Source organism: Rissa tridactyla, chromosome 8, assembly GCF_028500815.1.
Source record: "Rissa tridactyla isolate bRisTri1 chromosome 8, bRisTri1.patW.cur.20221130, whole genome shotgun sequence".
Taxonomy (NCBI): domain Eukaryota; kingdom Metazoa; phylum Chordata; class Aves; order Charadriiformes; family Laridae; genus Rissa; species Rissa tridactyla.
Window position 1 is genome coordinate 28669287 of NC_071473.1, and position 12713 is coordinate 28681999.

Genomic DNA, 12713 nt, shown 5'->3' on the forward strand with positions numbered 1-12713 from the left:
TGGCTTGGCACAGGGACGACCCAGGCAGTGGAGGCGTTGGCAGCCAATGGAGCAGGCCACCGGCACCCCAGACATCACCAGCGCTGTTGTCATGTTTCTGGTTTAATGCAAGGATTTCAGTCCTCTGTCTCACAAAGCAAGCCCAGAGACAGATTCCTCTGTTTGTCACCTCTGTCACCCCCTGTGTGCTATTGCCTGCTCCCCTCCCGTCTGGCTCGTGCCAGCATGGGCTCTGTCCTCTGCGTGGCCACCGCAGCTCACTTGGGGCCTGCAGATGAACATAATCAGCGCCGAGAGCTGTGTCTCCAGCCAGGGCCAGCCCCCTGTGGAGCGAACAATATCCTCTTCTCCAGCCAGGAAATCCTGTGGCAACCCCTCAGGCAGGCACTGAGCCCAGCTGCATTTTCCCTCGAGACAGGAGCATCCTTGAGGATATTCTTCACCTTTTGGCAGGCCAGGGCTGAGCTCTTCTCTTCTCTTTCTCACCTCCCTCCTTCGGCGCAGCCGGCATTTTGATGCTTTCTCCCCTGGGATCTCGGTTATCTTTCTGCTCCAAGGAGCTACTGTGTCCTGTGACTTGCCAGTCTGTTTAAATTGCTGATTTATTTTCTGCAGGTAGGGCAGGCTCTGGCACAACATGTGTTTTAATTTTGTACACCTCAACCCCTTTGCTTTTGTGGATCTACAAACTACCCTGTCCACACTGCTCACACTGTTGCAAACCACAGAGCTTTGCCCTGTGTGGTGTCCCCCGTGTGTGCAACCCCAGGGATGGGGTAGCCCCATCTGAATCGCTGCTGCTGTGGCCATCCAGCTCTCCGTGCACGGGATCAGTGGCATTTGCTCAAGTTGCCTCTCTCTAACAGTCCTGACTTTTGGGGCAAGCCCCTGCAAGAGAAAAACAGAAGCTAAAATAATGAGGGGAAGGATGCTCCTAACCATTTGTCATCACCTTTGAAATGAATTCCTCCTCCTCCGACCTCTCGCAGCTCTGCTTTAAGACCAAGGTGGTTACAAACACCAATATAACTGTGCTTCAGCCATGGGCAGAGGGGTAGAGGCTCTTTCACAGCTGAGTAGCAAAAGCAAAAGGTCTTTTCTGCTCATTTCTGCTAGAAAATGGCAAGGCAACATAGGGTATGCTTTCCTAACTTATTTTTATTTTTATTTACCCTTGAAAGGAAAAGGACTGTTTTGCAGAGAGGCATTTTGGGTGGACTCACTGGCTTGAGAGGATACAAGGCAGGACCTTTTCCCTCCACCCATCCCTGCTGCTCTGCTGGGGACCTGGCTGTCCCAGCCCCACACCAAGACCATACCTGGCTCCTCAGGGGAGAGCAGCATGCAGGGGGCAGCTCCCCAGGCTGCCCAGCTCCGACCAGAGCTGCCAACCCTCTGCCACCTCTGGCACTGTCACACCATCGTCACACGGAGGCTTCCCGGTGCCCAGCAAGAGCTAGAAACCCGCTTTTGCTTTACAGGCGCTGACGTCCTTCGGCAGATGCGTGGGGCCGGCAGCAGCATCCGTCTGGATGGGCACTGGCGCAGGCAGTGAGCAGAGCTGTGCCGGCTGCAGTGCCCGTCCCCTCTGCTGTGGGGGTGCCGCGAGTGTCCTGCGGGGGTGCTGGGGTCCGCTGTGGCGTGTCCGCTGGCCAGCGGGCCGTTGCTCTCCACAATGAGCCGGAGGAGCCCTGCCCCAGGGAAGTCCAAGATGACCACCCCCCAGCGCACAGGCTGCCCCCGCCGACGCCGCAGGTGCTGGTAGCAGCGCGGGTTCACGAAGCGGGCCACCTCCTCGGGGCAGGTGAAGAGCCCATTGCCGGAGCAGAAGGTGAGGTGCATGGTGGTGGGGTCCCCGCCGGCCGCCCTCTCCAGGTGCCGCCGTGCCCGGGCCCACTTGCGCTCCAGTGAGAGGACGTTCCAGGCATCGCTGATGCTCAGCTGCTCGTAGGGGATGCCCAGCACCTCCTGCGCCAGTGCCTCCAGCACCACGATCTTTCCCCGTGCCTGGCCCAGCGTTGGCACCTCTTCCCGGCACCACACGCGGCCCCGTCCCTCTTCCAGCAGGCAGCGGTGCAGCTCGGCAGCAAAGCCCGGCCGGGAGAAGATGGGCAGCTCCTCCTTGATGCGCATGAGCACAGCCTCACCGGGGTGGGCACAGAGGAAGCGCAGGGTGCGGCGCAGGACCCCCCGCAGGCTGGCCCGCTGGAAGGTGCAGAGGTGGTAGACGTGGAGCTCGCCCCGCGCCAGCTTGCAGCGCACATCCAGGAAGCGGATGCCGGACGCCAGCTGGGCCTCCAGGCCCCAGCTCTGGCAACGCAGGCGCCGGCCGCCGAACAGGCTGAGGGAGTCGTGGGTGCCAGGGATGGAGAGGCGGGAGAGGGGCAGGGCGTCGGGGAGCCCCGCCATCCAGTCAGGGCAGCAGGCTGCCGGCTGGGGCATGCAGTCGAACGCCGCGCTGCGCCGGCACCGCGCCTCCATGCTGGTGGGAGACCGGGCACCCCAGCACCTGGCGGGCCCCACCGAACCCTTCTGTGGAGGAGAAGCAGCCCATGAGCAGTGGGCATGGCCCCCATGCATCCCAGTCCCACCCATCCCTAGAGGTATAGAATCACAGAATTATAGAAAAGCTTGGGTTGGAAGGGACCCTTAAAGGTCATCTAGTCCAACCTCTCTGCAATGAGCAGGGACATCTTCAACTAGGTCAGGTTGCTCAGAGCCCCGTCCAACCTGACTTTGAATGTTTCCAGGGGTGGCACATCTATCACCTCTGAGCAACTTGTTCCAGTGTTTCATTGCCCTAAAATTTCTTCATTAAATCTAGTCTGAATTTACCCTCTTTCAGTTTAAGACCATTACCCTTCATCGTATCGCAACAAACCGTACTAAAAGTCTATCCCCATCTTTCCTGTAGGCTCCCTTTAAGTACTGGAAGGCCACAATAAGGTCTCGCCGGAGCCTTCTCTGCTCCAGGCTGAACAACCCCAACTCACTCAGCCTGTCTTCATAGGAGAGGTGTTCCATCTCTCTGATCGTGTTGTGGCCCTCCTCTGGACCTGCTCCAGCAGGTCCATGCCTTTGCTGTGCTGAGGTCTCTAGAGCTGTCCCCACCGTCCCATGAAACCCTACAGCATACCACGTGCCCCACACATGTTGCTGCCAATACTCCACGCTCGCACAGTATGGTTCCCCTCCCACTCTCAAGCACCTGTCCCACTACCCCCGAGCCCCATCATGTCCCAGCCTCCCCCTCCTGCACCCACCTGGGTTTGCCTGTGGCTGCGGGGTGCAGCCCGCTAGACAGGGCACACAGCCGCGGGTGCCAGCGACACACTGGCAGGTGGAGCGGGATGCTGGCCATTAACCTGGTGACAGCCATGACGCGCGTCCTGCCTCACACATGGCACGTGCACTGGGGATTCATCTTCAGCCTTCGGCCAAGGGAAGCGTTGGCAGACACACCGGGCTGGAAAATTGCCTGGCTGATCCTGAAAGCAGCCATTCAGGCCTCTGCACCTCCCTCTCCAGGAATCAGGACAAACGGGATCGGGGTGCCTCAGGGCCCCTTGACGCTATATGGGGGAGTGGCCCCCCAGGTGCCCATGCTCCAGCTCCAGAGCCACGCCCCAGGTTGGCTCCCAGTGGGACCTGGACCCCCCTGGTGATGACTGCCATTGTCCCCATCAGAGGGACAACATCCAGGCAAGGATCTGGAGCAGTGCTTACCAGCTGTTATGGTCTGAGGAACCCACAACGATGTATTGTCATTTAGACAATTATTCTATCACCTGATGACCCACACACACACCTGGGAAAGGAGTCAGGAAAAAAGCAAGGAAACCTGAGGGTTGAAATATAAACAGATTTAATAGAATAAGACTAATTAATTAACATTAATAATACTAAAAAACCAGTATTGATCCCAATACCAATATAAATTATACAAGGATTATACTTGGGCCATTCTTTCAGCAGTAAGCTGTGCACTCCCAGCAGGGGACAGCAAATGTGGGACACAGCGAGCGCTGCGGCTTCAGGAGGAAGGGAAGTGCTCAGGGGTCTGTCACCGGGGCAAGAAGTTCTTGGGATCACAACCATCATAGAAGAGAGAGAGCTTCTCAGCAAACTTTCTAATTTATATTGAATTTAACGTTCATGGTATGAAATAATCCTGTGGGCCAGCCTGGATCAAGTGCCTGGGTCTTGCTCCTCCTCATCGCTGCACCTGATGAATTCGAAAACACCGAGACCTTGAAACCCATATAGCCTAGCTGGCTATAAAGTAAATACTTTCACAAATTCAGACACTAGAGTCTTCTAAAAATGCAGTTTTCCCAAGCATTAGAAGAGAAATTAGTCCTGTGTCACTCAAACCAGGATACCAGCGCACCCCAGGACCTGCTCATCAAGGGTCCCCTGGGAAAGTGGGGGCAGGCACTGGAAGACACTTGACAATGGAGCAACCCCGAGACTGCTGCCGGTGGACAGGGCTGCCGTCACCGCTGGGGTGCAGGCGCCATGGCTGTGGTGGGGTGCAGAGCTGGTGCTGGGGGGGTGGGAGGGCATGTGACTCACCTCCTGCCCTGGGGACACAGCTACAGGGTTGGTTGGCAGCACACGCTGACCCCAGTGGTTTTTGGGTAGGAGCCGCCCAGCAGGTCACAGACCCATCTGAGCACCCCTCCCAGGACACATCCCCTGCGCCTAAGCAGGGAGGGCGCAGAGATCCTCCTTCTGCCATGGGCTCTGCCCACCACAAGGGCATTTAGATTAGATATTAGGAAGAAATTCTTAACTATGAGCACTGTAACAGGTTGTCCAGAGAAGCTGTGGCTGCCCCATCCCTGGAGGTGTTCAAGGCCAGGCTGGATGGGGCTTTGCGCAACCTGGTCTGGTGGGAGGTGTCCCTGCCCAGGGCAAGGGGTTGGAACTAGCCGATCTTTAAGATCCCTTCCAACCCAAACAATTCTATGATTCTATGACACTGGACGCAGGGACAGAAGGTGTGGGGACACCAGCAGACGTTCTTCACAGAGCACTGGGAGCAGCAGTAAGGCTGAGGGGGGTCCCCTGGGGGGACAGAGACCCTGCAGCCTCCCCCGGCCCCTGAAAAAGGCTCTTGTCTTACACGGAGCTGCAGCTTGCGCCCGTCGCCAGCCCACCGCCGGGAAGACGCCGACTCTCCCGGCAGCAAACCCCGGGCAGGCGGAAGCCAAGCCGGGCGGCAGCGCAGCCGCTCCCCGCCTGGGCCCGCCCCGCCGCCGCCGCGCCGCCTCCCGCTGCTCCGTCGGCATGGCGGCGGCGGGCAGTGACAGCGGCGGTAGGGCCTGCTTCGTGCTGGGCGCCTCGGGGGAGACGGGCCGGGCGCTGCTGCGGGAGCTGTTGTCTCGGCAGCTCTTCGCCAGGGTGACGCTGGTCGGGCGGCGCCGGCTGAGCCTGGACGAGGAGACGGCGGCGGCCGTGGTGCGGCGGGGAGCGGGGGAGCGGGGGGCGGCGCGGGGGGCGGCCCGGGAGGGGGTGCTGACCCTCGGGCCTCCCCACAGGAGCAGGCCGTGGTGGACTTCGAGCAGCTGAGCGAGCACGCCGCCGCCTTCCGGGGACACGACGTCGGCTTCTGCTGCCTGGGCACCACCAGGGCCAAGGCTGGAGCGGTGAGTGGGGACACCCCCCCCGCCCCGCGGTCCTCTGCCTGCTCTCTCCCCCGCCGTGCTCACCCTCCTTCTCCCCGTTTACCTGCAGGACGGCTTCGTCCGCGTGGACCGCGACTACGTTGCACAGGCGGCGGAGCTGGCACGGGCAGGGGGCTGCAAACATTTTGTCCTGCAGTCCTCCCAGGGGGCAAACCAGGACAGCCGCTTCCTCTACCTCCGCGTGAAGGTGAGGGAGCCCTTGGGGTGGGCTCCTCCTGGGGTGCTCGGGAAGGAAGCAGGAGATGAGGTGTCACGAGATGCAAATGGCTCCGAGGGTCCTGCTGGTGCCGGGGGACAAAGGGGTGAGGAAAAGGGGCTGGCAGGACAGCTGCTTCATCCAAAGCAGCACAGCACCTGCGTGCAGCATCCATCTCCCTCTTCAAACCACCAGAAAGACCCTCTGGGGTCTCCAGCCCGACCTTGGCTCCCCACAGCTAGGTGGGGAGGCTCAGGGCTTCGTCTAGGTGAGACTCGATATTCAGGGGTAGAGAGCCCACAGGCTTCCCAGGCGGCACCATACCCATCACAAAAGGTTTTTCCCCCCCATTGTTGTGTGCTGCAGCCCCCAACATCTGCTGGACTTACTGCTGTCTGCCAGTGCCTTGCGCTGGGATCTCCAGGCTGGACAGCTGTGTCCAGATACTGTTTTGAGGAGCGTCCAGTTGCAGTTAGCACGATGGTTGCAAGGGTGTGCTGCTGACTAACTGTCAGCGTGTCCACTGTGGACACTCGTCCCACACTGCCTTTTCCTGGAGAGCTGCTCGTTGCCCAAGCGGTGCCAGTTGGCATTAGTGCCATCCTGTCCATGGCTCAGCAACTCCCTCCTGCCCATTCACAGGGTGTCAGGGACAGTGCTTGCACTCATCCTTGTCTTCTTTTGTCCTGCCCGACTGCTCTGACAGGGAGAGGTGGAGAACCTGGTCCAGTCTGTTGGTTTTGATCGGTGTACCATTCTCCGGCCAGCGTGAGTAGCGGTGGAGGAGGGAGGGCACAGGACTCAGGTGGAGGGTTCCCAGGGCAGCGGGCTGGGAGATGGAGAAAGAGAGAAAGAAAGGATGCATAAGGGGAGGGCTGGGAAGGGGAGTTGGAGAAAGCCACCAGCTGCAAATGCAGCTCCTGGACGAACACACTGCTTCCCAATGCTGCAGGGAGCAAGCACAGTGGTTTCCCACGGCCTGTCCCAGTGCTAGTGTCACGTGCCGTGCAAGGAGGAGAGGCTTGGGTGGAAAGCAGGGGTTGGGGGACATAGGTCAAAGCTTATCTCCGCACAGACCTTGACCTTATGCAGGAGGGATACTCACCTGTATCCTCCCAGCTCTTGCTGCCTGGGAGAACTGGCATCCTGGTTTTGGCAGCACTGCGGGGAATGGAGTTTAGTGTCCCAGGGCTCAGCTCAGTCGCATTTCAGGACCCTGCCAAAGCCCCATGGCCTGCATGTGGGTTTAGCAAGCTGGGTTGGGTCCCCGGTCTCTGGCTTTTCCCCAGGGGGAACGGTTTCATGCTAACCCACCTTGCCTCCTCGCTCTGCAGGGTGCTGCTGTGCAAGCGCCGGGAGTCCCGCCCCGCAGAGTGGATGGCCCAGCAGTTTCTGGGTGTTGTGGCTAAGGTCTTCCCCACTGCTTACTCGGTGCCTGTGGAAACGGTGGCCAGGGCTATGGTGGCCAGTGTGCTGCAGCCGGGCAAAGGGAAGGTGGAGGTGCTGGAGAATGCGGCCATCCACGAGCTGGGAAAGACAGTGCCACAGGAGGGCACGTAGAGTGAAAGGGAAGGGCAGGAAAGGGCTTGATTCACTGTGCAGATGCTCCTCTGGGCCGAGGATGAATGCACACGTGGGACAGGAGCGGGGCGCTTGCATGGCTAATGAGGTAGAGGTGCACTTCGTATGGCAGCTGATTCTGTCAAGTGATCAAAACTGCAGGTGCTGGCTGGTGGGTGAGGAGGAACAATGTGCTCTGCTGCCTGAATCCAGCATGCAAATCTGGGTAAAAATGGTGTAATCCAGGCAACTTCTTGAATCCAGGCCTCAAATAAAATGGTATGACTGGTCTGTTTGTGCCAACTGTGTGTTGAAATTGTGTTTGTCTCCTGCCCCTTGCCTGCCCAACCGCATCTGTTCACAGATTGTGTCTTTTGGTGACACTGGAAGGAATGCACGCGGGCAAGTGGCCAGGCTGTAGACAGACGGGGGAAGGCAGGGACGGTGCCCAGCTGCCTTTGCTGTGGCTGCATCCCATAGAGCACACGGTGGCACCAGTGCCGTTTGGAGCGCAGAGATCCTAGAAGCTCAGCAGCTGCTGCTGTTCCTGGGGCACTGGCTCTGCCTGCATCAGGTCTCTGCAAACACACAGCATGTGCCTTGTCCTTGCCGATCTGCTCTGGGAGAAGAGAGGCCACTGCAGGGATGCTGCTGTTCACACCCAGGCTGTCACCTATGTATTAGTACCTATAGCAGCATAAACGCCGTGCAAATATGTGCATTGACTTGAAAACACCTGTCACCGCCAGCTCCTCTGGGCTTTCCTTGCAGACACCAGTGAGCCAGAGCTCAGCCCTGTTCCCAAGGGTGCTCTGCGGGTGCAGGAGGTGAGGCCAGCCCTGTGCATGTCTTGGGGTGGGCTTGCCACTGCCCTGCGCTGCTCGGGTCCTGGAAGGGGAGCAGATCCCTGCTGCGGGCACAGAGCAGGCTCGAGGAGCGGCACCGTGTCCCAGCCGTGGCCCCAGCTGTTCTCAGGCCTTGCGCTTGGGGTTGAGGAACTTGGTGGCTCTGCAGCTGGGACGCAGGATTTACGTGACTCCAGAGTTCCCAGCTGGCCAGAGTCCCAGTGGTCCGGGTAATGCTGCTTTCCAGGGTTTTCTCCTCTTCGACCTCACCCGTGGCTCCTGTGTCAGTGACTTGGATGCAGCAAGTGGAGGGAGCTGGGATCCTCTGTCTCCTTCCTCTTACATGAGCGTTTTAACCATCAGGTTGGACCTCAGAAGGCTGATGGAGTCAGTGGGATGGTGTAACCTCACACTGTGTGTTACCCGAGTGGCTCCTGAACCACGCGCAGAGCTTAGTTCAAAGGGAACAAATGAGGGGCCACGGAGCCGTAATTACTGATCACACTGTCCTGGTGAGAGCAAAGGCAGTAACTTTAAAGTAATATTTAACGTCAAAAGGGAAACGAGAGGTAGGCTGGTCTTAGAAAAGGTGATGTGCTTATACAGGGGAGTAGAAATGAACACCTGAAGTGGCAAGACCTTAAAAGAAGTGGAAATTGCATACCGATGAGAGAGTGAAAAAAGAATACAAGCTCTGGAAAGTTACAGGTGAAAGGCAGGCCACAGAAGACTTGAGGAAAGCATCCTAAAGGCATAAAAATTAATCAGTCACGACAATGTGAGAAGCAGAAAGCTCTCCAGAGAGCTCTGGGGGCTGGATGTGATCAGGCTCTATGAGAAGGAAAGAGCCATCACGAAAAAGCTTGGTGAGTTACTTGCGTTGGCCTTTGCTGTGAAGGAGCTCACGCTGGGTTCATTCCTTAGGGGATACACATTTGCATGACTGTCCCAAGGCACTGGGGAAAAAAAAAAAAGAAAAGGATATTCGTAACCCCGTTTTTAGAACACGTGGTTAAAAATCTGCCAGAAGGAGCGCTCAGATGAACTGCCAAATACTCGCCTTGGTGAGAATTACAGTGATCCCTCTACCAAAAAGCCAATATGATGCTAAATATGTTGTTAAATATGATGCTAATTTTAAAAAAAAAGCGCCGGTGGGAACCAGGAAACTGCAAAGCAGCGAGGCTGCCTTCTATAAAAGGCAAGTTGTTAGAAAGGATAATAAAGTCTTGAAATAACAGAGCCCAGGATAAATTTGGTGTCATGGGAGATTCCACGTGGCTTTTGAGGGGGCAGTTGCAAGGCACAAACCTAGAGCACTCTTGGAGGAAACCAGCCATTGTGTACACAAGACAATCTGGTCCTTGGAGTGCACTTGGATCTCCAAAAAGCTCTCCCAGAAGGGCTCTTAAAGAAATTAAGCTGTCGTGGGAAGAAAAGGAAGGTCTGGGTAGTTTCTTATTGGAAATATTTTCTTAGCACTCTAAGGCCTTGAAATACACAAACCAAACATTTCTTACTGGACAAAGGTCTGCGGAAAATACAAACTATTTCTGTGTAACCCTTGTTTCTGCTCAATGGTATATGGCTTCTTTTTCAGTGTTTCAGATAAGTCCCTGCTAAAATGCACAACTGCGATCCCAGCGCATGGTCTGGCTTCCTTATAACTCTCTCACATGAAGCTTCATCACTCATTTTGGACCTCAGTTTCCCCAACTTGCTCTGTGTATTTATTAAGCCCCCACCCTGGGGCTGTGAAAGAGATTATAGAGCATCAGTCACTGAACCATGGCAGAGCCACAGGACCAGAGGATTTGCCTGGGATGAAGGTAGGTAAAAGTCTTTAAGGGGCAGAGCCAGTTCCTCTGTGGGGGTCTCAGTGGGCAAAGCTCTGGGCCCCTCCAGGCAGCAGGAGGTCTGGAGAGGCTGTCTGCTTTCCAGGGACACATGTCCCCAGCATAGGAGTGGGGGAGAGCACGTAAGGGGTGCTTGGTGGCTGCTGGAAAGCATTCACACAAACTGCCTGATCCCACAGATCCGAGCTCCCTCGGGGTTTCCAATGCTGACTTTATTACTGAAGATTAATGAGGAAAAAAATAACCGCGTTCCCAATGGCTCGGCAGCTGAGCCTGAGGCTGCGGGGGTTTCCCCATGCGGTCCCATGGCCCCGCTACCCTTCCCAGCCCAGCAGCTGTGAGAACCGCTGGCACCTCTCGCCATCTGCTCCCCTCTGTGCCGGGAGGTGCCCAGCTGGCTGGCAAAGCACCCCCAAAGGAGCCACCCAGCTGGCAGGCCCTAACCTGGCACTCGGGATACCCCGGTTACATCCCTGCTAGCAAAGGAATGGCCCTGACACACTCTCTGTTCCCGAGGGCAGCCAGCACAGCCAAGGCTCAGTCTCTCAGACAGCTGGGGTGCTGCACCCCAGCTGCAGCGAGATGGGGCAATTGGGCTCTGAGCTACCCCCAAATTGGGGTGAGGCACCTCCATGCTAATAACAGAGCCTGCCCCCAGCTCCTCTGTGAAAAGGGCAAAACGATAGCAGCCTGTGAGGGAGCAAAGTACCTCCATCCTCTGCGGCTGCCGTGTTTTCCTTCCCTGCCATGTGAGGCACAAGGGGAGTTGGTGGGTCAATGCCGGGCAGCAAGAAGGGGCAGCCCCCCCCATCTGGCAGGTCTGGTAGCCCCGCTTAGGTGCGTCTGGGGGTCTCTAATCAGCACAAACCCAGGGGAAAGTCATTCAAGCATCTCGTCCTCTGAAATTTTAGAGTGTACTTTTCTCATTCGTTTTCCATTGCAAACCAGTAAAAAGCTAACCCAGGCTCTCCAGGGAGAGATGTTTTCTAGCAGACCTCTAGCTTTCAGTTACTGCACTCACATGCTGAAATGCAGATGTCATTTGCTGCATAATCCCAGGAGAGCAGGAGATAGGATTGCAATGCAGGTCCAAAGTCCATCCAGGAGCCAGAGCCGGGCACGCTTCTGACACCGCTCAGAAGAGGAAAGGGGGCCCAGGGCTGAGCTTAAATGTAGCCCCAGGCTGAGGGGGCAGGTGGGGCTGGTCAGGGCAATTAAGGCCATTAGTGCCCTTGGAGTCTGGATAGCCAGGTTGGGAATAAGGTCACCTATTCCCAGCTCCTAGCTGTGGGTGTTAAACAAAGCACTTGGATGCATGTTTTCAAAGTCACCCAGGCAGCTGAGGTTGGGAACAAGCACGTGGCAGATTTTCAGGGTGAACCCTGAGCCCGCACCCCGTGCAGGATGACAAGGGGATGCCCTGGCTGGGGTGGAGCGGGAGGTGAAGGCAGAGCAGAGCCGCAGACCCTCTGTGCGCCCGTGCCACAGGCGGGTGTCACTGCACGGGCACCGCTGTGGGGTGGCAAAGACCTGTGTTGGTGTTGGACTAGGTCCTACTACACAAACTGCAAAAGAGCTGGCGCTGAGGCCCCCATAGCCGCCCTGCGTGTGTTTGAGGGCTTTCCCCTTGTGCTGTCTCTAGTCTGGCCATGCGGACCCAGGTGATGAGCCGTGCCCCAGGTGACACTGCCGAGGATGGGCTGGCACATCCTGGCTGGAAGCCAGGAGGGAGACACCTGGGATGGCTGCAGTTACCCTCTCCGCTCCAAGTAACTGCTAAGCAGTGTTAGGAGTGTTTCCATTGCGGCTGCTGGCTGCAGCTCATTCTCCCCCTGAGTGGCCATGGGGAGCCACCAAGTCAGGGTTTCGGCTACAGGGCGCCTCAGAGCCAGGCTGGTCCCCATCTTTGCCATGATTTGCCTCTCAGCAGGCAGCATTGCTCTGGGGATGCACCGACACTGTGCCTGCCTGGGTGCCTGGCTGAGTCCGGGAGGAACTCATGCCACAGATGTCACCACCATAGGTAGGCACTGGCTCCGTGACTGCGAGCTTTAGTGGAGCAATCAAAGAGACCTTACCTGAACAAACAGAAACACTGCAATGCCGTGCAGCACCCAAGCTTTAGGTGGGCAAGGGGCCGTGTCCTGGTGGGGCAGCAATGGGGCAGAACCACACGGGAGGACTGGTCCCTGCTCAGACCCTGCATCCCACATCGGGGGCAGCTCTGGGCTACTCTGAAAAGGAATGGAAAAAGGGTCTAAATTTTCCACTTAACAAAATTCTGAGTGGGAATCCTTTTAGGCCTCATCGAAGTGTCACTGTCAAATAAAAGCAGAACATTTGCTATGATTAAAAGATTTATTTTTTTTAAGATTACACTAAAATGACTTTGTTCCAGAACAAAAGTCACTGTTACCCACCAGCTGCTAACCACTGTTGAAGCTGTGGGTATTTTGGTGTTAGCCACAGCCTTTAAATCAACAGCAGGACTTCTCCTAAGCACTTTTATTTTTATGAAAGTGACATTTTTCATTGAAAAAACCCCACTTGAATGAAGCATTTATAC

General features: G+C 56.8%; 2 protein-coding genes and 1 long non-coding RNA gene across 3 annotated transcripts; 1 reads left to right on the forward strand and 2 right to left on the reverse strand.

The window, feature by feature from the left end:
- Nucleotides 1–1138: 1138 nt before the first annotated feature.
- Nucleotides 1139–3324, reverse strand: LOC128914118 (1-phosphatidylinositol phosphodiesterase-like). The gene is given in 3 exon segments (XM_054212700.1): nt 1139–1596; nt 1599–2532; nt 3264–3324. Coding segments are annotated over 2 exon segments (1023 nt in total). The 5' UTR covers nt 2482–2532; nt 3264–3324; the 3' UTR covers nt 1139–1456.
- Nucleotides 3325–3848: 524 nt separating this feature from the next.
- Nucleotides 3849–6401, reverse strand: LOC128913411 (uncharacterized). Its single transcript, XR_008467946.1, has 3 exons — nt 6276–6401; nt 5734–5913; nt 3849–4225 (listed from the first exon to the last, which is right to left on the reverse strand). It is a non-coding gene; the product is annotated as an uncharacterized LOC128913411 (long non-coding RNA).
- Nucleotides 5230–10322, forward strand: HTATIP2 (HIV-1 Tat interactive protein 2). The gene is made up of 5 exons (XM_054210935.1): nt 5230–5463; nt 5544–5651; nt 5740–5877; nt 6593–6654; nt 7221–10322. The coding sequence occupies exons 1-5, from the start codon at nt 5293–5295 to the stop codon at nt 7444–7446; spliced, it is 705 nt and encodes a 234-aa protein (XP_054066910.1). The 5' UTR covers nt 5230–5292; the 3' UTR covers nt 7447–10322.
- Nucleotides 10323–12713: the final 2391 nt, after the last annotated feature.